The 26,249-nt window shown below is 41.4% G+C and overlaps 1 protein-coding gene across 2 annotated transcripts; it reads left to right on the top strand.

Annotated features, from left to right (window-relative positions):
• Positions 1–363: 363 nt before the first annotated feature.
• LOC134355387 (dual specificity tyrosine-phosphorylation-regulated kinase 2-like) lies at positions 364–25,797 on the top strand. Of its 2 annotated transcripts, none has more exons than XM_063065185.1 (3): positions 364–596; positions 12,349–12,464; positions 16,380–25,797. In XM_063065185.1, the coding sequence occupies exons 1-3, from the start codon at positions 569–571 to the stop codon at positions 17,946–17,948; spliced, it is 1,713 nt and encodes a 570-aa protein (XP_062921255.1). In that variant the 5' UTR covers positions 364–568; the 3' UTR covers positions 17,949–25,797. The 2 variants fall into 2 exon arrangements, with proteins under 2 accessions (XP_062921255.1, XP_062921256.1); XM_063065186.1 differs by lacking the exon at positions 364–596 and adding an exon at positions 11,112–12,046.
• Positions 25,798–26,249: the final 452 nt, after the last annotated feature.

Genomic DNA, 26,249 nt, shown 5'->3' with positions numbered 1-26,249 from the left:
AAGTGCTGGAGAGGAAGGAATCTTTTAGGAGACGTGAGTGGACCAAGGAAGAAAGCGGCGGCAGGAGATAGGCTGGTAAGAAGCCTGACTGGGGAATAGAAGAAGAGGAGGGAGATTTTTCTTTACCCAGAAGGAAAAAAATCGGTACTCATGTCATCAGCTTGGAGGCTACCCTGACGGAATGTTGCTCAGGATGGAGGAACAATACTTTATTTCTACATATTTGTTTGGACCAACATCAGCCAAATGATGAAGTAGCAGGGTCAGGGCACCTCCCTGCAATGACAGGCCTCCCACCGGCAGATGGCAGGGAGCGGTGGGCGCTCCGGAGCGCGCTCCCCCTGGGCTGTGGTGGCGGGAGCGCGCGGCGAGCCAGGCGGCGTGACGGCGAGTAACGGACGGAAGGACCGCTCCGTCCCCGACCTCGGACCCTGCACTCCGCGGCCCAGCCGGACCCGTCCCTCGGCTCCCTCCCCATCTTCACCCCCCGGGCCCGGGAGAAGCGGATGGGAGTTGACGGTGGCTGCCGGGCGGGCGATGGGCGGCGGCGGAGCGCTCCCCGGCAACGATGTTGAGCAGGAAGGCGGCGGGCCCGGGTATGGGGTGGGGGGGGGGAATGGGGCGATGGTGGGGATGAGGGGTGAGAGGGCGGATGAGGAGGGGGGCAAAGGGAGGTTCGATAAGGGAGTTGGGGGGCGAGAAGGTGAGGGAAGGGTAAGTGAGGGTATGGGGAGGGGGCGAGGGGAGGGTAGGTGAGGGATTGGGGGAAATTGTTTTGTGTGGGTGGAGTATAGTGAGGGTGGTGGGTGTGTTGGGGGGGGATTGTGTCTGGATTGTGGGAAGTTGCCGTGTGTGTGTGTGTGTGTGAGAGAGAGAGAGAGAGAGAGAGAGATTAGGGTGGACATTGCATGTCTACCCACTAATGCCAGCACTAGTTCTGTAGTTAGGCAACGCTGGTGACCTGGCTGCCGGGGAATATTATTCCCAGGCTGTGTTTTCAGTTTTGTTCCCCAGATCTGGTCAGAATTCTACTGCCTAATATTTCTATATATTTTTTCTGAAATACTTCTGCATTGGTTAAGGGTGTGCTTGAGAACTTGGCTTTGATGGTTAGGTTTTTGTTAGAAACCTTTTAATATTTTAAAATCCAGTATTTATAATTTTGTTTAGATTGGTGTTGCAGTTATTCCGTTAATATTTCTAATGCTATATTCCACCTTATATTTTCCTCATTTTTATCTCTTTAAAAATTATCCCCTTGGATTTTCTGCTTAAGACTTCCTGTTTTGATCATGTCCCTAATCTTTGGCGAGTTTAGCAGAATTGAGCTCTCCACGTGCCTGTTGGTTCCTTAAGGTGGTACTGGTGGGGGTGGGGGGAATAAGCTCCCACTACTTATTAAATGCTCCCAAAGGAGTGCATCTCAAATAGCCTCTGACAACCAAGTCCAGCTCCTGGCCTTCACGTGCGCCTTAGCTACGGAGCTTGGCAGAACCGTTTCAACTGATAGGAGAAGGGGCAAAGGTGGGTTACTGGGGCCATAAAACCATTCACTCTGGGCAGGTGGGGCTTGTCAGCCGTGGTTAGCTGCTCAATTCGGCGAAGGAAAACTTCTGATCTCAAACTTCCACTGCCTTGTGGCTGTATCCACTCATGGGGACAGCTTCGGGAATAAATTGAGGGAAATCTGGAGCTCAGTGTCCGATACCGCTAGTGCCAAATTGTATCGGTCTTTGCTGTTCCTTGGGAGTCATCAGCAGCGTGGAGAGGGGTAGCCTGCTGTATGGGCAACAGTTTGCTCTCCATATCGTTCTGCTCTAGCTTGCGTATCATGTAAACAGCTGAGATGCAACATCCATAACCGACCCCGACTACTAGAGGCCTCAACGTGCCTATAGTTGCTCCCACCTGTTACCAGCATGTTTAGGACTTGGAATAAAGGGGTCAGTTCTTTGTGTTGCACAGAGATCTGCTTCTTTTCACGTTATATGTTAGTGATATGGATGATGGAATTGATGGCTTTGTGGTCATGTTTTAAGATTATACAAAGATCAGTGTTGCAGGTAGTGTTGAAGCAGGCAGACTGCAGAAAGACTTGAACAGGTTAGGAGAATAGGCAAAGAATATGTCAGATGGAATACAGCATGGGAAAGACTATGGTCTTGCACTTTGGAAGGAATTAAGGAGAAGACTATTTAATAAATGGAGAGAATTCAAAAATCAGAGGTGAAAAGGGACTTGGGAGTCCTAGTGTGAGATTCCCTAAAGGTTAACTTGTAGATTGAGTTCATGAAATGCTGAGGCTTTTATACTTTTCTCCTCTAATTGTCGTCCTTTGAGCAGTATAATGCCTGATAAGATCATATGAAGAGATTCATATGTGGTGGCAGAGAGTTCAGAAGTCTGATGGCCTGGGGAGAGAAGCTGTTTCCCATCCCAACAGTTCTTGTCCTAATGCTACTGCACCTTCTGCATGATTGTAGGGGTCAAAGAGATTGTTGGACGGATGGGAAGGATTGTTGACGATGCTAATGGCCCTGCTTATGCAAAGCTCCTGATAAATATCTATAATGGGTAAAAGAGACACCTGGATGATCCTCTCAACAGTTCTTGCAATCCTTTATAGGGACTTAGACCACAAAATATAGGAGCAGAAGTAGGCCATTTGGACCATCGAATCTGCTGTGCCATTTCATCTTGGCTGATCCATTTCCCTCACAGTCCCAATCTCTCCCCATAATCCTTCATGCACAAACTAATCAAGAACTTACCAACTTCTGCTTTAAATATGCTCAATGACTTGGTCTCCACAGCCACCTGTAACAATGGATCCAGATTCACTATTCTCTGTCTAAAGAAATTCCTCCTCATCTCAGTTCTAAATGGACATCCCTCTTTCTGAGGCCGTGCCCTCTGGTAGTGGACTCCCCCACCATAGGAAACATCCTGGAAATCATTCTCGTGAATCCTCTCCATTGTCAGCACATCTTTTCTTAGTAAGGAGCCTAAAACTGTTCACAATACTCCAAGTGAGGCCTTATAAAGCTTTAGCTTTTATATTCTGGTCCTCTTGAAATAAAATTGTATTTCCTTCCTCACCACCTGCAAATTAACGTGCAAGGAACCCAAGTCTCTCTATACCTTGGATTTTTGCATTTTCTTTCCATTTAGAAAATAGCCTATGCATTTATTTCTTTTACAAAGTGCATGACCATACATTTCCCACCTTTGTATTCCATCTGCCACTTTTTTGCCCATTCTCCTAATCTGTCTGAAGCCGTCTGCAGCCTCCCTGCTTCCTCAACGCTACCTGCCCCTCCACCTATCTTCGTATCGTCTGCAAACTTGGCCACAGAACCTTCAATTCCATCATCCAAATCATCAGGACTGATGAAGGATTTTGGCCCGAAATGTTAATTGTTTACTCTTTTTCATAGATGCTGCCTGGCCTGCTGAGTTCCTCCAGCATCTTGTGTGTGTTACTCTCTCCCCAGTAATAGTAATGGCAACTTCATTCACTTCTGCCCCCTGGCCCTCTCAAACTTGTGGCATATTACTTGTGTCTTCCACAGTGAAGACGGATGCAAAATACTTATTTAGTCCATCTGCCATTTCCTTGACCCCCATTACTACCTCTCCAGCATCATTTTCCAGCGGTCTGGTATCTGCTCTCGCCTCTTTTACTCTTTGTATATCTAAAGAAACTTTTGGTATCCTCTTTAATATTATTGGCTAGCTTACTTTGATATTCCATCTTTTTCTTCTTTATGACTTTTGTAGTGGCCTTCTGTTGTTCTTTAAAAGTTTTCCAATCATCTGACTTCCCACTACTTTTTGCTGTAGTATATGAATTCTCTTTGGCTTTTATGTTGGCTTTGACTTTCCTTGTCAGCCACGGTTGCATCATTCTGCCTTTAGAATACTACTACTTCTTTGGGATGTATCTATCCTTTGTCTTCTGAATTGCTCCCAGAAATTCTAGTCATTGCCAACATCCCTGCTGGTGTCCCGTTCCAGTCAACTCTGGTTAGCTCCTCTCATTCCTCTATAATTCCCTATACTCCACTGTAACACTGGTATATCTGAGTTTAGCTTCTTCCTTTCAAATTGTAGATTGAATTCTATCATATTATGATCACTGTCTCCTAAGAGTTCCTTTACCTTAAGATTGTTAATCAATTCTGATTCGTTGTAAACATTCAATCCAGAATAGCTGATCCCCCAGTGGGTTTAATTATGAGCTGCTCTAAAGACCTATCTTGTAGGCATTGTACAAACTTGCCCTCTTGTGATCCAGCACCAACCTGATTTTCCCAATTTACCTGCATATTGAAATCCTCTATGATTATCGTAACATTGGCCTTTTGACAAGACTTTTCTATCTCCAACTGTAATTTGTAGCCCACATCCTGGCTACTGTTCAGAGGCCTGTATATAACCCCGACCAGGATCTCTTTACCCTTGCAGTCTATTAGCTTAGTTTCTAAGGCTTGTGTTCAGTTATCTTGTAATTCCTACACCAGACTGTGATGCAGCTTGTCAGGGCACTCTTGATGGTGCTCCTGTAAAAATTGGTTAAGATGGTTGTGGTGGGAGGGGAACTGGCTCATCTCAAACTCCTCAGGAGCTGGAGACGCTGCTGTGCTTTCTTGACCAAAGAGTTGGTGTTGAGGGACTAGGTGAGATCATCCATTACGTAAACTCGCAGCAATTTGGTGCCTCTCCTCGGAGGAGCCATGTATGTGCAGTGAGGATTGGTCAGCCTGTGCCTTCCTAAAGTTTGCAATCATCACTTTGGTCTTGTCTACGTTGAGACTCAAGTTGTTCCAGTTAACCTATGAACATCATAAGAGTACAGAAATATGTCCTTCAGTCCTCTGAGTCCAGGCAACCATCAAGTAACCCTTGTACACATATCCTGCATTATTCTCCCCACGAGCTCCTTAACTCTCTCAGTAATTCTAACATTCAGCTACACTGTGCTGGCAATTTACAGTGGTCAATTAGCATACCAACCCATACCCGAGGACTGGGAGAAATTCAGAGTTCAGCAGAGGAGGACAAAGGGCTTAATTAGGAAGGGGAAAAAAGATTATGAGAGAAAACTGGCAGGGAACATAAAAACGGACTGTAAAAGTTTTTATAGATATGTAAAAAGGAAAAGACTGGTAAAGACAAATGTAGGTCCCCTGCAGACAAACAGGTGAATTGATTATGGGGAAAAGTAAAAGTGGCAGGCCGACAAATCCAGGGCAAGCATTAAAAAGGACCACTTTTCAACATAATTGTATAAGGGCTAAGAGAGTTGTAAAAGAGTGCCTGAAGGCTTTGTGTGTCAATGCAAGGAGCATTCGTAATAAGGTGGATGAATTGAAAGTGCAGATTGTTATTAATGATTATGATATAGTTGGGATCACAGAGACATGGCTCCAGGGTGACCAGGGATGGGAGCTCAACGTTCAGGGATATTCAATATTCAGGAGGGATAGACATGAAGGAAGGGGAGGTGGGGTGGCGTTGCTGGTTAAAGAAGAGATTAATGCAATAGAAAGGAAGGATATAAGCCGGGAAGATGTGGAATAGATATGGGTAGAGCTGCGTAACACTAAGGGGCAGAAGACGCTGGTGGGAGTTGTGTACAGGCCACCTAACAGTAGTAGTGAGGTCGGAGATGGTATTAAACAGGAAATTAGAAATGTGTGCAATAAAGGAACAGCAGTCCTGACGAAGGGTCTCGGCCTGAAACGTCAACTGCGCCTCTTCCTATAGATGCTGCTTGGCCTGCTGCGTTCACCAGCAACTTTGATGTATGTAGCAGTTATAATGGGTGACTTCAATCTACATGTAGATTGGGTGAACCAAATTGGTAAAGGTGCTGAGGAAGAGGATTTCTTGGAATGTATGCGGGATGGTTTTTTGAACCAACATGTTGAGGAACCAACTAGAGAGCAGGCTATTCTGGACTGGGTTTTGAGCAATGAGGAAGGGTTAATTAGCGATCTTGTCGTGAGAGGCCCCTTGGGTAAGAGTGACCATAATATGGTGGAATTCTTCATTAAGATGGAGAGTGACATAGTTAATTCAGAAACAAAGGTTCTGAACTTAAAGAGGGGTAACTTTGAAGGTATGAGACATGAATTAGCTAAGATAGACTGGCAAATGACACTTAAAGGATTGACGGTGGATATGCAATGGCAAGCATTTAAAGGTTGCATGGATGAACTACAACAATTGTTCATCCCCGTTTGGCAAAAGAATAAATCAAGGAAGGTAGTGCACCCGTGGCTGACAAGAGAAATTAGGGATAGTATCAATTCCAAAGAAGAAGCATACAAATTAGCCAGAGAAAGTGGGTCACCTGAGGACTGGGAGAAATTCAGAGTTCAGCAGAGGAGGACAAAGGGCTTAATTAGGAAGGGGAAAAAAGATTATGAGAGAAAACTGGCAGGGAACATAAAAACGGACTGTAAAAGCTTTTATAGATATGTAAAAAGGAAAAGACTGGTAAAGACAAATGTAGGTCCCCTGCAGACAGAAACAGGTGAATTGATTATGGGGAGCAAGGACATGGCAGACCAATTGAATAATTACTTTGGTTCTGTCTTCACTAAGGAGGACATAAATAATCTTCCAGAAATAGTAGGGGACAGAGGGTCCAGTGAGATGGAGGAACTGAGCGAAATACATGTTAGTAGGGAAGTGGTGTTAGGTAAATTGAAGGGATTGAAGGCAGATAAATCCCCAGGGCCAGATGGTCTGCATCCTAGAGTGCTTAAGGAAGTAGCCCAAGAAATAGTGGATGTATTAGTGATAATTTTTCAAAACTCGTTAGATTCTGGACTAGTTCCTGAGAATTGGAGGGTGGCTAATGTAACTCCACTTTTTAAAAAAGGAGGGAGAGAGAAACCGGGGAATTATAGACTGGTTAGCCTAACGTCGGTGGTGGGGAAACTGCTGGAGTCAGTTATCAAGGATGTGATAACAGCACATTTGGAAAGCGGTGAAATGATCGGACAAAGTCAGCATGGATTTGTGAAAGGAAAATCATGTCTGACGAATCTCATAGAATTTTTTGAGGATGTAACTAGTAGAGTGGATAGGGGAGAACCAGTGGATGTGGTATATTTGGATTTTCAAAAGGCTTTTGACAAGGTCCCACACAGGAGATTAGTGTGCAAACTTAAAGCACACGGTATTGGGGGTAAGGTATTGGTGTGGGTGGAGAATTGGTTAGCAGACAGGAAGCAAAGAGTGGGAATAAACGGGACCTTTTCAGAACGGCAGGCGGTGACTAGTGGGGTACCGCAAGGCTCAGTGCTGGGACCCCAGTTGTTTACAATATATATTAATGACTTGGATGAGGGAATTAAATGCAGCATCTCCAAGTTTGCGGATGACACGAAGCTGGGTGGCAGTGTTAGCTGTGAGGAGGATGCTAAGAGGATGCAGGGTGACTTGGATAGGTTGGGTGAGTGGGCAAATTCATGGCAGATGCAATTTAATGTGGATAAATGTGAAGTTATCCACTTTGGTGGCAAAAATAGGAAAACAGATCATTATCTGAATGGTGGCCGATTAGGAAAAGGGGAGGTGCAACGAGACCTGGGTGTCATTATACACCAGTCATTGAAAGTGGGCATGCAGGTACAGCAGGCGGTGAAAAAGGCAAATGGTATGCTGGCATTTATAGCGAGAGGATTCGAGTACAGGCGCAGGGAGGTACTACTGCAGTTGTACAAGGCCTTGGTGAGACCACACCTGGAGTATTGTGTGCAGTTTTGGTCCCCTAATCTGAGGAAAGACATCCTTGCCATAGAGGGAGTACAAAGAAGGTTCACCAGATTGATTCCTGGGATGGCAGGACTTTCATATGAAGAAAGACTGGATGAACTGGGCTTGTACTCGTTGGAATTTAGAAGATTGAGGGGGGATCTGATTGAAACGTATAAGATCCTAAAGGGATTGGACAGGCTAGATGCAGGAAGATTGTTCCCGATGTTGGGGAAGTCCAGAACGAGGGGCCACAGTTTGAGGATAGAGGGGAAGCCTTTTAGGACCGAGATTTGGAAAAACTTCTTCACACAGAGAGTGGTGAATCTGTGGAATTCTCTGCCACAGGAAACTGTTGAGGCCAGTTCATTGGCTATATTTAAGAAGGAGTTAGATATGGCCCTTGTGGCTACGGGGGTCAGGGGGTATGGAGGGAAGGCAGGGGTGGGGTTCTGAGTTGGATGATCAGCCATGATCATAATAAATGGCGGTGCAGGCTCGAAGGGCTGAATGGCCTACTCCTGCACCTATTTTCTATGTTTCTATCATTGGGATATAGGAGGAAACCAGTGCACCTGGAGGAAAGCCACTTGGTAACGGAGAATATGCAAACTCCACACAAACCACGCTGGAGGTCAAAATTGACCCCAGATATCTTGTTACTATGAGGAAATAGCTCTGCTAGCTTGCGTCAATATGCCACCCCAATTCTTTAAGCATTTCCTAATCTTAGAGATAAAAGTTGTTAAACTGATTCATAATCCTGTGCACTGAATAATAAAATTTCATCTCAGGGAATCAGTTTGAATGTTATCATATTAACTTGAATATTGTAGGTAGTCTTGTAAAATTAGATGACTCTCCCTAATAGTCCTTAAATGAGATGTTTTACTTAATTTTGTAGTTGTCACTTAACATAACTCTTTGTTCTCAGAAGATGTTAACATCATTCAGCTAGTGATGCTTTCAGCTGACTTCTTAATGTTAATCATATTTTTTGAAATGTTGACAGCAAGAATGGGCATTGATGTCTATTTTTCAAAGGAGATCAGTTAAATTTTGTCTGTTAGACCAGATTCTATATTTTTCTAAGGTTGGAACATGATTCCTGATTTGTTTTTGAAAACAAAGATAGAATCCATTGACCGATGACACTAAATGCTTATGACATAAACAATTATAGATGTTTCTATGGTTGCCTGTCCAGGTGGACATTGTGCATATGCTGTCATTGCCTATTGATGGATCTGAAAACTTTAGGAAATGATTTACTTACAACATAATGAATGAAAACACTCACTTTCACAGTCTTTGAGCACAGGTAATATGTTTTCAGAAGGCCTTTGACAAGGTGCCACAACACAAAGCTGCAAAACAAGATGATCTGAAAGGAAAGTTGTGAGCAAGGATAGAAAATTGGTTGAAGGCCAATTGGGAACAAAGTGTTCTATTCTTGGTTGGCTGCTGGTGTTCTGCAGAAGTCAATGTTGTGTCCATTACTTTGCTTTTTATATTAATGTCCTGCATGACAGAATTGAAGGCTTTGTGCCCAAGTTTGCAGATGATACAAAGACAGGTGGAGGGACAGGCCATGTTGAATGGACAAAGAAGTGGCAAATGGAGTAAAGAGTAGGGAAGTGAATGGTTGTGTTCTTTGGGTGAAGGATTAAAGGTGTAGACTATTTTTCTAAATTAGAAATCAGGTACAAAAGGACTTGGGAGTCCTAGTGAATGATTCCCTAAAATAGGAGTTCCCAATCTGGGGTTCACGGACCCCTTACTTAATGGGGACCCCCAAAAGGTTGGGAACCCCCTACCCTAAATGTTAACTTGCATGTTGTCAGTAGGAAGGAAGACAAAAGATTAATATTTAAGGAGCATTTGAATGTTCTGGGACTGTACTCACTGGAGTTTAAAAGGATGATGAGGGATTTCATTGGAACCTGGTGAAAGGCCTGGATAGAGTGGATAGGGAAAGGATGTTTCCTATAGTGGGGGTGTCTGGGACCAGAGGGCACAGCTTCAGAATAGAAGGACATCCCTTTAGAACTGAGATGAGAAGGAAGATGAATCTGGAATTCATTGCCACAGTTCACCTTGGAGAGCAAGTTATTGGCTATATTTAAAAAGGAAGTTGATAGATTCTTGATTAGTAAGCCCATAATTGGGAGAAGGCTGGAGAATGGGGTTGGGAAGGAAAATGAATCACCATGATGGAGTGGCAGAGCATATTCAATGGGCTAAATGGTCTAATTGTACTCCTATGTCTTATGGTCCAACTCCAGAGGGTGTTGCTGGGACTTGAGGGACTATTATGGAGACAGGTTGAGCAGGCTGGACTTACAGCGAAGAAGAATGAGGAGTGATCTGTTTGTTTTTGTGTTTAAAATCATGTGGGGCATATATAGGACAAAGACAGTCTTTTTCTCATTGTGGAAGTAAGTCTCAGAGGGCATCGGTTTAAGGTGAGGGGAGAGATTTAGTAGAAACCTAAAGCATAACTTTTTCACTGAGGTGATGATGGTCAATATATGGAACTAGTTACCAGAGGACGTGGTTGAGGCAAGTACATTGATAACATTTGAAAGGCCTTTGGACGGCTGAGGTGAGGGCCTCTGTCGGTCAGAGTTGACCATGGATATTTGCATCCTGGCTGTCTAGATACACAAGCCTGGACAGTACAATATGGAGAGCAAGCTGTGGCCAGTGTAGCAGGCTCCCCCTCCCAATGCGTCTGATGAACCTAAAGGAACGTCATAGACCAATATATTTTGGTACCAGCAACATCATTGGAAGTTGCCATTCAGCATAGAACTGCCTTTGGGACTCCAGCTCTGGATTTTTCCCTCAGGGTTTACTTCCGAAGCCTTCCCCATAAGTGGGTATAGCCATAAGGCAGCGGAGATTTGAGATCAAAGCTTTTCTTCTAGATGAGCTGCCAACCACGGCTGACAAGCCCTATCTGGCCGAAGTAACTGGTTTTAAGGCACCAGTAGCCCACCTTTGCCCCTTCTCCTGTCAGTGGAAATGGTTCCAGCAGGCTTGGTAGCTAAGCCACACGTGAAGGGTAGGAGCTGAACTTGGTTGTCAGAAGCTATTTGAGGTGAATGCCTTTGGGAGCATTTAATAGGTAGTGGGAGCTTATCCCTATTACCACCCCCTGGCTATAACAACCTTGAGCTACCTTGGACAGGTAAGACTTAGAGCAGGGTTCCTAATTTTTTTTATGCCGTGGACCATTATCATTAAGGAAGCAGTCTATGGTTCCCAGGTTAGGAACCCCTGGTTTGGAGGTATATGAGCCAAATGTGGGTCAATGGAACTAACTCAGGTGAGAATCTTGTTGATGTGGCCCAGTTGGGTTGAAAGACCTGCTTCTATGCTGTTTGACTGTATCAGTGGTTCCCAACGTTTTTTATGCCATGGAGCCTTATCATTAATTGAGGGGTTCACGGACCCCAGGTTGGGAACCCCTGCTCTATATCTAGAACTAGAATCTAAGATTAACTGGTTGAGTGAACCATAACTGTGATAATATGTTTTTAAAATCTCATGATTAATAGTATACCTGCAAGTGGATTTTTGATTATATGACCCTTGATCAGCCTAGTTAATAGACTTGCTTCATCAAATTTACAATGTGCAGTTTGAACCCATTTAAATTAATAATTTTATGTAATAATGTTCCACCACTGTTGCTCAACTCATATTTGCGTCACTGTTAAATGGCAGCGACTTCAACCTACAGATGGAAATATAACCCTGTCATTCAATTTCCACAGAAGACTAGAATTGCTTGCACTCTGTTCATATCCCCTAGATCAGTTATTCTTTTACTGTTTTTTCCAAATTTATCAGAATCTGGTTTAATATCCCTAACATTTGTCATGAAATTTGTTGGGCAGCAGTACATTGCAATGCATAATGAAAACTAAAGTACAGTAAAAAGTGTGTGTGTGTCTAATAGTGCAAAAAAAGGGAAAAATAGAAAAAGTAGTGAGGTAGTGTTCATGGATTCAATTTTTAATTCATTTTAATTCATTTTTCTATTGTCTTTTATTGTTTTATTTCTTGGAAGAGTTTGTGTTTCTGAAATGTCATTCTTGGCCCTGCCTCCTAAACTAATTGCCATTCTCGTCACAGCTTGTACTCCAACCTCCACTTTTAAGCTTCAGTAAAGTAGATGGCAAGTAGTAACAGCACTAGGGAGCAGAGTATAAATGCAACCAAAGCTCAATCAGTATTATTTTCTTGTTCTCGAAAGCTCAGTGGAACGGTGAGTTTGCTAATGGACCCTTTCAAAGCAGGGAGAGCAACCCATTGTTGATCCAGAAAAACAGGAAACAACAAAATTGATTTGCCATTGAGAATTTTACAATTTTTTTTGTAACTGGGTAATGTCTGGAATTGCTGAAAGGTTTTCATTTAATTAGAGCAGTGTGTGAATTATTGTGCATTTTGAAAAGCCACTTGTCTTCCTTGCTGAAAGACTTCCTAAATTAAAAATAATTGGAATTCTTGCAAAATTTATGGTGTTTATTTTATTTAATGGTGTCACTTTGTCTTTTCCATTTGCAGCCCAATTTGGGGATGACTTGTATGGCTCTTCCTTGCATGTAGACCAGACTGAAATCCAAACTTCAAGCACTGAAAAAGACAGCCCTGTGGGGTTACCATCTCTTAGTAGCTTAACGGTAAGCGTATGGACAATGTGTGCTAGTGCACTGTGAAATAATGCCATCTTAGAATTATTTTGTAAGGTTCAACAGGTTCATATAAGTGACTATATAAGTATGACTTGTCTCTGTGCTGAACTGTGAGGTTGTGGCCTGCAACTAGCAGACTCCTGGACCGGCTGCAGTGTTGAATGGCTTTGTGACTGTGAACTTTGGGTCTAAATGTTATTACTTTTTATTGTTTGCATGTTTTGTTTTCTTTATTTGCACAGTGGGTGTTTTGGCAACCTTTTTTAATGGATCTATTGTTTTGTGGCTGCCTGTAAGGAGACGATCTCAAGGTTTTATTTCATATACACACTTTGATAATGAACTCTGAACAGTGTCAGTAGATTCAAGTGCAGAGGATTTTATACCTGCCTCTTCATCTAGTATAGGAATAGATCATATTCCCTCTGCAGCCTATTCCACCTTTCAAGCAGATCATGTTAATCCTCTGGTCACTCCATTTTCCCTATCGTTTGTTTGTTATGTGTTATGTTGTATGACGTGGGCAATCATGGTCTTTGACCCTGATTGTCCTTGGCAAATTTTTCTACAGAAGTGGTTTGCCATTGCCTTCTTCTGGGCAGTGTCTTTCCAAGATGGGTGATCGCAGCCATTATCAATACTCTTCAGAGATTGTCTACCTGGTGTCAGTGGTCACATAATCAGGACTTCTGATACGCACCAGCTGCTCATATGACCATCCCTCACCAGCTCCCATGACTTCACATGACCCTGATCGAGGGCTAAGCAGGTGCTACACCTCCCCCAAGGGTGATCTGCAGGTTAACGGAGGGAAGGAGCACCTTACACCTCCTTTGATAGAGACGTGTATCAACCCCGCCACCCAGATTTTCTCTATCAGTTTCCCTTAATCCCCTTTCTTTGGAAATCAGTAACTCTATTAAGCAAGCTTATCCATTAATTATTCACATTTTAGGGCAGAGTGTGCCAGAGTTTTGGAAATTTGAGTAGATTTTTCCTCTGAAGTGGTTAATCATGTACCCTGAGGCTATGTTCCTGGTCTGGCCACTCCAGCCAGGAGAAGTAGCCCCTCAACAGCCCCTCCCAATGAAATCAGCTCTAATTCTGATCTCAAAAGTTGTGCATTGGATTAAGTTTTGAGATGTTCCAGACTCTGTTACGGCTGCATTTATCCAGTTTAATTCTGACTCATTGATAATCAGTTGTGACATGTCACCTCAAGACACACACTCATATCACAGGTTGAGGGACTCTCCAGGGTGACCTAGGGTGATCCTTTCACATCCTGCCCACGCCTCTTCAACACAAAATGAGCAAAGTCTTTTCACTTAATTTCAAGTCAACAGTTGGTGAGACATTTGATCAGAAGTTGTGTACAGTGATTAGTTGGCGGACAAGTAGTCTAGAAGCTCGAACTGATGACTGAGAAATGTGTTCAAAATTTACCGTGGCAGCTGGATGAGAGGGTATGAGCTGTCAGGAAAGGTTGGAGAAACTTGGATTATTCTCCCTAGAGTGTCAGAGGCTGAGGAAGTTATTCTTAAATTGTATGCTGCATAAATAATGTAGACAGTCAGAATCTTTTACCAGAGTAGAAATCTCAAGTATTAGGGGACATTATTTTAAGGGTAGAGGGAAAACATTTAAAGGCAATGTAAGGGGCACGATTTTTATACAGAGAGCAGTAGGTACCTGGAATGGGTTGGCAGCAATGGGAATGGAATCAGGGCAGCTTGGTGAAGTTTGAAGCACATGAATATGAAAGGAATGGAAGGATATGGATGCTACACAGGACAGAACATATAGTATCGATTAGTACAACATTAAGGGCCAAGTAGCCTGTCCAGTGTTGTACTGGTCTATGATGCATGAAGTGCTGTTTCTGAGTCTCGTTAGAACAATGTGAGGCCACAGATGGGCTAGAGTGAGATAATAATTAAAGTGGTGGGAAACAGGAAGCTGGGGGTTGTTATTATGGACTGAATGCTGGTTGTCCACAGAGCTGTCGCTTAATCCCCATTTCATTTTTCCAGTATAGAATATAGAATAGACATTTGTTATGAATGTTGAATGTAGTACACTACATTGGAAGGAGAACAAATGAATTATTACTTCCTGTGGAAGTACTGTTTGGGTTCTTGGATGGTGGGAGAGGAAGAAGTGAAAAGATTTATGGTAAACTAGATTTGGTCAGGGCCAAAACAAGATGCCACTAGAGAGTAACATAGAAACTCCTGTTTTGCTTTATAAACACGAAAGGTGCTGCAGATGCTAGAAATTCAGAGAACATGCACAAAATGCTGGAGAACTCAGCAGTTCAGGCAGCGTCTATAAAGGGCAATAAACAGTCGATGTTTATTCACTCTAGCAGATGCTTCCTGACCTGCTGAGGCCCTCCAGCATTTTGTGTGTGTTGCTTCTATTTCACTTTAACTTTTTTTTAACACATTTAAAATTAATTCTCCTCTGCTACTCAAACCCAACTCTACTGATGTTTATCTGAGAGCGTTATGTGTAAACTGCTGTCAAACCACATTTTCTCTTTTTATTTTTTTCTGAAGTATCTATGAAATGATCTTGAGGGACTTTATTTGTGAAGGGATGCAGTACTCTAATGTAACAATAATGCTATTTTGATTGGATTTGTGACCTGAAATTCAGTCCCAAGTACTGGCCTCTGCTGCATGTATTAGGTGAATTATTAGTACAAAGGGCATTTTTCCGACTAGCATGGGTCCACATTATTCTGCTTTTAAGTCATCAAAATATATTCGTTTTGGCTATAACTGGACAACTAAATTATTGTACTGGTGTTTGTGTCTCACTGGGGGTTGGTTTCCATTTTGTCATATAATTATAGAATATCCCATGCACTTTGCTATTTTAGCAAAAGCTGATTTCAGCAAGGCATGTGGCAGGTGTGTGGTCTAAATAGTCTCAGGAATTTTTTATAAAAGGAGTGTCCAGCATGCTTTGCTAGGCATTAACTGACTAAAGGAGTTTCTCAGCTTACACAAGTCTACAACCACCAAACCTACTGTGAACTATTAGTTCTAGGGAAATGTACATATCAAATACTGAAAGGCTAGATAGAGTGGGGATGGAAAATATATTTCCTACAGTGGAGGAGTCTAGGACCAGAGGACACAGCCTCAGAATAGAAGGAATCCCCTTTAAAATAGAGATGAGATGAAATTTCTTTAGCCAGAATTTCTGGTGAATTTGGAATTCATTGCCACAGACGGCTGTGGAAGTGAGATCATTGGGTATTTTTAAAGTGGAGGTTGATAGGTTCTTGATTTGTAAGTGTGTCAAAAGTTATGGGAAGAAGGCAAGTAAATGGATTTGAGGGGGAAAATAAACCAGTCATGATTGAATGGTGAAGGAGATTAGACAGGCCATATGGCATAAATCTGCTTCTATAACTTATGGTCTATGTTTTATTCACAGGCTATTTTCGGTCATCTGATATCAAGAAAACCAAAATTTCGAACAATTTTATTTTTTGTGTATTTAAATCATTTGGGCTTTCAGCTTTAGAATCAGTAAATGATACGAGTTAAAATAGTTAGTGAATAAGCCTGGGAATATGCTGCCGAATCAGTGCCAGACAGATTACTGAACCCATTCATTTGAAAGGGTGGAACAGCCGGGAAGGGCATGAAATCATTTCCATTTTTAGAATTACTTGAGTTTGTTTTAATATTTTTAATTGTTTAAGGTGTCTTAACCAAGTTAGTGTTTTAAATATTTTAATTGTTTCTGTCCCTAAAATGGAACGAGCTGCTGATTTTTAATTGAGCAGTCTAAAAGGTGCTAGTGATTTATTGCAATGTTGTTTTACCTTTCTGTTGCTTGCATTTGTTCAGACAAATCGAGTTCTCTCTTTTGCACACATTTTAGATCGGCAAGAGTACAATGAGAGACCTGCCAACTACGTGTCGGTCTCACGTCAAGGTGCAACATTTGTTTGAAGATGCTGGAAACAAGCGAAGCAATGCAGCTCTGCACCACTCTGAGTCCCGTACTTGTCGACCAGTGCTACCATCCCTTAAAGATAAGTGCCTGGATAGTTCAGCCATGTCGAAATCTGATGCCGTTTTGCTAAAGTCAAAAATTGCTATGTCACCAACCCAAGCCATGAAACTGCACATGCATAAGCTGACTTCCTTTGAACATCAAGAAATTTTCAACTATCCTGAGATTTACTTTATGGGGTTAAATGCAAAAAAACGGCAAGGTGTTATAGGTGGTTCAAACAACTGTGGCTATGATGATGATCATGCAGCTTACATCCTTCTGCCTCATGACCATATAGCATATCGATATGAAATACTTAAAGTGATTGGCAAGGGAAGCTTTGGGCAGGTGGCAAAAGTATACGACCATAAAACACGGCAGCACCTCGCTTTGAAGGTAGTCCGAAATGAGAAGCGGTTCCATAGGCAAGCGACAGAGGAGATCCGAATCTTAGAGCACTTGAGAAAGCAAGACAAGAACTTGCAGATGAACATTATCCATATGTTGGAGAATTTCACCTTCCGCAACCACACCTGCATGACCTTTGAACTGCTAAGCATGAACTTGTACGAGCTGATTAAGCGAAACAAGTTTCAGGGATTCAGTCTTCAGTTGGTACGAAAGTTTGCCCATTCCATCCTCCAGTGCCTGGAAGCCTTGCACAGGAATCGGATCATTCATTGTGATTTGAAGCCAGAGAACATTTTACTAAAACAAGCAGGCCGTAGTGGCATCAAAGTGATTGATTTTGGGTCCAGCTGCTATGAGCACCAGCGTGTCTTCACATATATCCAGTCACGGTTTTATAGAGCTCCTGAGGTCATCCTGGGCACACGTTATGGGATGCCCATTGACATGTGGAGTTTTGGTTGCATCCTTGCTGAACTACTGACTGGGTACCCTCTCTTTCCAGGAGAAGATGAAGGCGATCAGTTGGCTTGTATCATAGAACTACTGGGGCTCCCACCCCAGAGAATGTTGGATCAATGCAAGCGAGCCAAGAACTTCTTCAACTCCAAGAATCAACCTCGCTATTGCACTACCACCACACTTCCAGATAACACAGTGGTTCTGAATGGTGGTCGTTCTAGAAGAGGTAAGGTGCGAGGTCCACCGGGTACCAAGTCCTGGGTGGTCGCCTTGAAGGGGTGTGAGGATGCCCAGTTCATCAGCTTCCTAAAGAAATGCTTGGAGTGGGAGCCAACCTGTCGCCTAACTCCTTCCCAGGCTTTGAGGCTACCGTGGCTAACTAGGCGTTTGCCCAAAGCATCCACTATGGAAAAACCAACTCCAGTGAAATGTACGCCAGATAGTTCCTTGCCTGGAATTATTTCCAAATTGCCCTCAACTATTGGCCACTCTGGCAAACTAAGGACCAATTTGGTGCAAGTTGCTGATTCAAATGGAAATAGTATACCTCTACGTACTGTGCTTCCAAAATTAGTTAGCTAATGCTCTGGTGTGCTGCCAATTAAACCCAAGAACGTGTCAATTGAAAAAGTTTCTTTATACAGGTCTTTTTCCTGGCAAAATATTTAGCAGATATTCATTATGTATTTCATCCTGGAAAAAGTCTTTTCCAAGTTGCATTAAAGTGCATAAAATTATTCTTTATCCATTTGACCCTCATGAGACTATTGTAGTTTTTAATATTAAAATATGAAACCCCTACTACATTGAGAGCAATATGAAATAACTTTTTCCTGAAGCCTCACAGGTTTGTCAATAATATATAGTAGTGAAGTCAAGTCTTGTTCTTTATCAGGCTCCGCTCAAAACTGCTACCAACTGTGCCCTAAAGATTTTAGAAGTTAGGATTTTAAAAGAACCATTGCTCTTTCTGCAGTACAATTCTGTTTGACAATGCAAGAGTGAGAAATCACATCCACTCTCCTGTTCTTGTACCTCATTATGACCCGTCAAAGTGTGAGGCTTGATGTGTTGCTGCCAACATGTTCATTCACTAGTAATTGGACTTTTAACAGTCAGGTGCAGGCCACATAGATTTCCGGAGTACACCGTTGTATGCAGTTCAGTGTATCAGAAAGATGATCGTATAACTTACACAATTCACTTGACAATTGGTACTAGAATTCATTTCATTTTCACTCTTGACTGGTGAAATCTTAGGGTATCAGCCATTGCCTTAATATAACATAAGGCTTTAGCACACTGAGCAAATCCAGTGGCTATGTGATGACAAACCTTTTAAAATAAATCAGGACTTCAACTTGCTTAGCTGAGAGTTTACTCCAGACTGATAAACACATTCATCTGATTTCTTAGGCAAGAATATTTCAAGTTTGCTTATTTGTTGCATGTCCATGTCTCATCCGGCTTATCCCTTTTATATTTGTTGAAAAATTTATTTTGAATTAAGTTTCGACAATTGGGCAACTTTAGATTGAGTTAGACCAGTCAAGTTCTAATATTTTTTTCTGTGAAGAAAATTGTTTTTTACTGTGCCTCTACAATGCAGAGGGGTTTATTGTGTAAACTTTTTAAATATCTAGATACGTTATAAACCTATGGAAATTTGGTCCATGAAGATTAATTGCAACTGCTAAGTAAGCAAGCCAGAACAACAATAGTGTACAGTAGAAGCTCACATTGTGCTAATGGATTTGGGCAGTAGCATTGAAGCTTGGCTGGCATTAATTGCTCGCCTGACCTTGTAAAGTTAATGATAAATGGCAAATTAAAATCTGTATGGTTGCAAGAAAACAATACATTAACATAACAAAGGTGCAGTTTCGACAAAGCGCAAACTTTTTGACCTTTGATAAATGTTACCCCAGAACTTGAGCCTTATTTAAAAAGCTTTAAAACATTTTTTGGGGAAGTATAACCCATCCTCTAACCAGCTCTTAGTGGTTGTAAAATGTAGACTTCATCAGGCCAGCAAATGGCTGCCTACTGTGCAGATATTCTCTGAGATGAGACCATTCTTCTTTGGGTCCAATCCAGAAATCAAATCCAAACTTGACAACTTTCAAATTCCAGTTTAAATTGTCCAACTGGTTTTCTCTCACTCCCTCATTCTACCATTAAATGAATTTTAGATATTGTTGCTAAACAGTTTATATACTTTTCACTGGATTTTTTGAAGTCCTGTTCTTGATCCACATAGCCTTGCTTGAACACAGCAAAGGAAGATTTGGATATTTTCCTCCTTTATTATTGTGTTCTTCTATGGTTGAAATAATTCATCAGTACTGATGACTTGTATGTTGAAGTGAAGATCCAGACTGCTAATTTTTAATAAATTGAGGAAAGACCTTGGAAATGATTCCTCCTCCTCTATAAACTTAAGTCAAATCCAACAGTTAACCAATTTAAATGGATCTTTTGGATTAGTTTTAGGAAATGTGATATTTGTTCATTGAAATACTTTATGTGTAAATTTGAAATTCCCATCTTTGGTCAAGAGAGTAGACTGGCAATGTACAAAGCGCTATGCTGGAAGAGGTTATTGTGATGTGGACAGTTCTTGCTGCTGTTCCTAGGCCCTGATTAATAACACATGCCCACCTCTGATTTAACCGAACCGGAAGCCTTGGTGAAAGGGCGTTAATCCTGCTGCCTCTTGGTGGTAAACTTGTATAATATAAAACAATTGTTGTACCTGCCAGACAAGATATAAATTATTCTGCATTGTAAAATTTAATGGAACTTGTTACCTGAACGTCGTAAATCTCGAACTGCCAAAATTCTTAATGAAACAGTGCATATTCTGAAGTAAATGTGAACTCATTTTATTTTCTCCCTAAAGTGCTGCTCTAAATGCAAAATAATCGCATTGCTTACACCCTGCAATCTGGTTCTTGTAGAGACACAAGAGATTCTGCAAATGCTGGAAATCTAGAGCAACACACAGAATGCAGGAGAAACTCAGCAGGTCAGGCAGCATCCATGGAGGGGAATAAGCAGCTGCCATTTTGGGCCAGGTCGTCCTGATATAGGGTCTTGGCCTGAAACATCAACAGTTTATTCCTCTCCATAGATGCTGCCTGACTTGCTGACTTTCTCCAGCATCTTGTCTGTTGCTCTTGTTCTTGTGTTGTTCACAGCTCGGTTGTACATCCTGAAAGATCTGGCATTTCTGCAATCTCTAATTGCAGCAGGTAAAGCAATCACATCAATTACTTTACTGTTTGGAATGTATAGAGTTTCAACAAGTAACATCGCACAGTTGTTATGCCACAGAAAGACATGATTAATCTAGAAAATGTATAGAAAAGACTCACAAAGGTGTTGCCTGGATTGTAAGTCCTGAGTTACAAAGATAGGCTGTGTCTGTTTTCCCTGAGCAAGGGAGACATTGATAGAGATGTGAAAAGTTATGAAAGGCATAGATAAAGTCAACAGCCAGAACCTGCCCATGCTGGGAGTAGCTAAAAGCAGAGGGCACCATTTTAAGATGAGAGTGTGGTGGTTTAAAGGAGATGAAGGGTAAATTTTCGTCACAACGGGGAGTTGGATCTGAAGTGAGCTGCCAGAGGTCGTGGTGGAGGTAGGAATAGTGACAACGTATAAAAGGCAGCTGGAGAGGTACTTGGAACTATTGAGGTATAGACTTACAGAGGTTCCTGACTTTTTTTAAAGCAGGGGGTCCGTGAGCCCCAGGTTGGGAATCTCTGGTATAGAGGAATTTGGAGTTCATGCAGGCAAGTGAAATTAGTAGGCACGATGTTTGAAATGAATATGGGCCAAAGGGTCTGTACAGCTTTGAATCTGTGAAGCCATTTGGCCCAACGAAGATGGAACAACAGAGATCGTTACTGGGTCTGTATTGCTCATTGTGAATGTTTTTTTATTTGGAAGGGAATGTAAATAAGCTAGTTCATAAGTCTGCAGGTGACAGCAAAGTTGACGACATGGTAGACGGTGAAGAAGATTCACAGCAGGTTGTAGATAATCAGAAAAGTGAGTGAGCAAAAGGCAGGTGGAATTTAATTTTGGCAAGGGTGCTATGATGCATTTTAGGAAGTACAAGGGTCTTTATCTGTGGCTTAAACTCTGAATCTGAATTAGAGCCTGGTGATTTACGACCTAAGAATTATACGGGCCCCATGCATTACAGTATTATAAATTAATTTGAAGTTGATAATGTTGCGAATCCTTAAGTAATGCCTCAAAGCTTGAAGCACATCTATGTTATATGAATGGTTTTTGATTTGAGAGGTGGGTAGAATAGAAGGCATTACAACTGGTCCATTTGTTTTTCTTAGACTGTGAAAAGTGAAGTTGTGTATTTGGTGTAGGCTTTTAATGTTTTTACCTTATTGACGGTTAATTCATAAAGCAATATTGAAGATGTCTTCTTCACATGCTCAGCCCGTTGGTAGAGTGAGTTAGTAGAGTTCAGCAATGAGTTCACCACCCATTACAGTGAAGGTGAAAATTGCCCCCTGATGCTAGTTGAACAGCAAAACTGCAGTGTTTTGCCAAAATCCCTATTCAGAAGTTGAAAATTTTCAGCCAGATCAATAATCATTCTTCTTCTGCTTTAATAAGTGATATAAATTAATTGAATTTCAGGATGTAAATCTTTCGACAAGAGCTCTGACCAGAAAGATTACCAGCAACAATAGTGAAATTATCATTCAGATCAATGCTTCAAAAGGGCTTAAACTGGCAAGGAAGCAGCTGGAGTTTGTTCTGTTCCTGTAACAGCACTGGACAATCCGGGGAAATGCAAACCAATTGGAAACTTCCAAAGCTTTTGTGCCTACAATCAGTGTGCTGTTCTTTAACACTAAAATAGCTAGGCTTCCTGTTCCTCTTGTTGTTTTTATGGGCAGGTTGATGGATTCTGACATTTCTAGAATGTTCCCAGCTATTGGGACCAGAAAATACTGCCATCCATTTCTGGGAAATATGCCAGAATCTACCATGAACTGTTCTAGGAAGGTTAGTAAGATATGGAAACAGTTACATATCCGTGATATAAACACAAGAGATTGTGTAGATGCTAGAAATCCAGAGCAACACGCACAAAATGCTGGAGGAGCTCAACAGTTCAGGCAACATCTTCATCAGCACTTGGCCTGAAATATAGACATTCCTTTCCATAGATACTGTCTGACCTGCTGAGTTCCTCCAGCGTTTTGTATGTGTTAATCTACATATCTCCAATTCCTTAATATTGGATTCCGATTACACAGTGGTTTAAAATTTATTTTTGCCAGTCAGTCTGGTATCTCCTTGCATTCTGTGAACTTAAACTAAAATCCTGCATCATGCATTGGGAAGCATGACATACTGTATAAATGTATTTCCTACTTTTAAATGTCACTATTTAACATGAAATCTAACTTCCCAGTTAGATTTAAATCAAAGATTTAATGTCTGTGACCTACATTTTCTTCTAAAAATAAAGGAAAAGATTCATTGACGAAACTCCTAGATCATTGAGATTTTAAGGATTTCTTAAAATTTTCATTAAAAGGAATCAAAATCTGTCAATCAAGATCTCGTGCCCCTCGGTCTTGAAGTGGGTAAATGGAAAAATAACTCTTCTAAGGAACAATATTATCATAAGACATAAGAGCAGAATTAGGCCATTCAGCCCATCGACTTTTCACCATTCCATCAAGGGTGATTTATTATCCCTTTCAACTCCATTCTCCTGCCTTCTCCTGTAACCTTTGACACCCTTACTAATCCAGAAGCTATCAACCTAGATAGTATTGCCAGAGTGTGAAATATAAATTGCCTTACTTGATTTTAATAGCAATACATTTTTCTACCTTATTGAAAATTAATAGAGTATTAAAACAAAATTTGACATCAAGACTGAAGAGCTATTAATTTAGGGAGCATTTTGAAGTGGAGAGCTGGTAATTTATTTATTTAGAGATACAGCACAGAACTCATCCAACGAGCCGCTCCACTCGGCAATCCACTTTAACCCTAGACTAATCACAGAACAAATTTTGCAATAGCTAATTAACCTACTAGATGTCTTTGGATCATGGGAGGAAACGGGAACATCAGGCGGAAACACATGGATGGTCATGGGGAGACTAACAAAGTCTTTACAGAATGGAACTCTGAACACCCCGAGTTGTAATAGCATTGCCCTAACCACGACACCTTAGAGAGGTAATTCCAAAGTGTAACGTGTTGAAAGAGTTGAATCCAGGGTCAGTTGCAGTGAAGTTGTGGGGCAAAAATAATAAAAATGCCCCTTGGGGTTTACATTTAAATTAGATTTCCATAGATATTGATCATTTAAATTTAAAGATTATCACATTTTTGAGGGATGGAAAAAAATAATTGGTCAACCTGAATGTGTACAATAATTTTAAGAATCGCCTCCACTTTCTGAAATAAATTTTAGATTTTGAGACTACCAATGTTATCCTTTAGTTTAAAAATGTTATTTTAGCCTGGGAATTATTCCACTGTTGTCTTTAAATTGAAAAGTTACGCATTCCACTCCTGAGACTTAGCATGCAAATATAGACGGATACTCCCTCTGCTCACCTGAGTGAAAAGCTTCCTTGTGGAAGATGCCAGCCTTCAGATAAGCCATTAACCCAAGGCCCCACTTCTGTCAGGCAGACATTGTCCCAGGGCACATTCTCCAGGGTGGTCAGCATATCATATCCTTGGTGCAATCAGAAAAGCATAAGTGCCTGGTGATTATTACATCACTATTAGAGGAGCTTGTGTCCAAATTAGCTGTCCTGTATTCACTATTAAAAGATTGGCTGTGAAACACTCTGGGACATCCCAAAGAAAAAAAGGTGCTTATTGGAGTGGAGTTTACTGTTACTCAGACATGGGGAAAAAATACTAAAACTGGTTTTCATTGTGTGGCAGGATTGTTTAAAGTATTGATAAATCAAATAATGCCAAATGTAGCTTGGATTTTTAAAACACAAAAACAAAATACTACAGTTGCTGGATCCTGAAGTAACATTAAATGCTGAAAATTTTCACCAGACCTGAACTGCTTCCAAGAGTTTGTTTTTTTAAAAGGAGTGCCTTCTATATTAAGCACAAATACTATTTTATGAGATTTGCCATTGTGCTTTGAATGTTAAGGCATATAAGTACAAATGATTTATTCCTTCATTAGCCATTTTTGCTGAATGTTGGACTTGAGAAAGCCTTCAATCAATGCTTTTTAAATATATTGCCAATTTCTTATCATTCATTATGCTATCTGTGACCAAATGCCCTGTGTGCATATACACAAGACTTAAAAGAGCTAATTAATGCTGGTCATCATCATCACCATCATTATGTGCCATGTCATATGACATGAGCAATCATGGTCTATCCATGACCATGATTGTTCTTAGCAAATTTTTCTGCAGAAGTGGTTTGCCATTGCTTTCTGGGCAGTGTCTTTACAAGATAGGTGACCCCAGCTATTCAGAGATAGTCTGCCTGGCGTCAGTGGTCACATAACCAGGACTTCTGATGTGCACCAGCTGTTCCCATGGCTTCATGTGACCTGGTCGGTTGGGGGGATGGTTGTGGGAGTAAGCAGGTGCTACACCTTGCCCAAGGGTGACCTGCAGGCTAGTGGAGGGAAGGAGCACCTTACACCTCCTTTGGTAGAGACGTATCTCCACCCCCACCACCCACTATTTAGTGCGAGTAGTGACTTACACAGCAAGACACTGTTAAGGTATATGTGGTGTACAGAACATAAGGCCCCACTGAAAACTTAAAGGGAACCAGAGCAAAATGACTTTGATCTCCTAGGCTTAAAACTTATCACTATATCTTGCACTGTGCCTTAGAGAAGTGACACAGTCACTGTGATATTTTGGAATATTTGATCAGCCCTTGGATGCCATGATATATCAGTGGCAAATAACAATGTACTGCTATTGTAAAATAATTGCTTTTTGGGTTTTGTTGATGGAAGTGGATGATATTTTAAAGGAAAAAAAGTCTTAAAACTAGTTTGCAAATTGAATGTTATTGGATTCTTACATTTGTTATCTGAACTTCTTTGGCACTGTTGGACAGAACTAAATTAACTGCAGGTTGGGGAAGGCTTTCACTAAGGGGAATTGCTGTGACATGTGCAGACTGTTACTTCAAACATACTTGCTGAGATCTGATCCAGTTTTCTATGTTGTACCTTGGCAATGGAAAAAGTTGGTATTAAAAAGTGTTTCTAGTACGTTTACAACAAATCACTTGTCTTGTTTCATTTTTAACTTCTGCATATTGAAAGTGGTTTGTTGACAATAAATAATCAAGAGATGCTTCTCAAACGTACTTTACCTGGTGGGTTCCAGACAGATGTAGAACAGTACAGGGTTTTCGGCTTGTGATATTGCACCGATCTTATAACCTACTCTAAGATCAATCTAGCTCTTCACACCCACATAGCCCTTCATTTTTGTGTCATCCATGTGCCTCTCTAAGAGTTTCTTAAATGTCTGTAGTGTATCTACTTCTACCAGGCACCCATGATTCTGTGTAATAAAAAACACAACACAACAACAAAAAATAACTTACTTCTGATATTCCCCCCCCCCCATACTTCCTTCCTACCCCTTAAATTATGCCCCTTCATTTTAGACATTTCTGCCTGGGGGGGGGGATGGTGGAAGGTGCTGGGTGTCCTCTTAGCATATGTGTAATGACTACTTCTTGAAAACATATTAAAAGTTACTGAGAGGCTAAGTGAGGGAGTTGGAAGCATGATGCGCTTCCAACTAACTGAATTCCAAGTTGAAAAAGTACTTTATTACAAACCAGCAATAAAATCATTTGTAC

Source organism: Mobula hypostoma, chromosome 13 (genome assembly GCF_963921235.1).
Source record: "Mobula hypostoma chromosome 13, sMobHyp1.1, whole genome shotgun sequence".
NCBI classification, from domain to species: Eukaryota; Metazoa; Chordata; class Chondrichthyes; order Myliobatiformes; family Myliobatidae; genus Mobula; species Mobula hypostoma.
The sequence above is the reverse complement of the archived record's forward strand: the minus strand, read 5'-3'. Positions and strand labels throughout refer to the sequence as shown.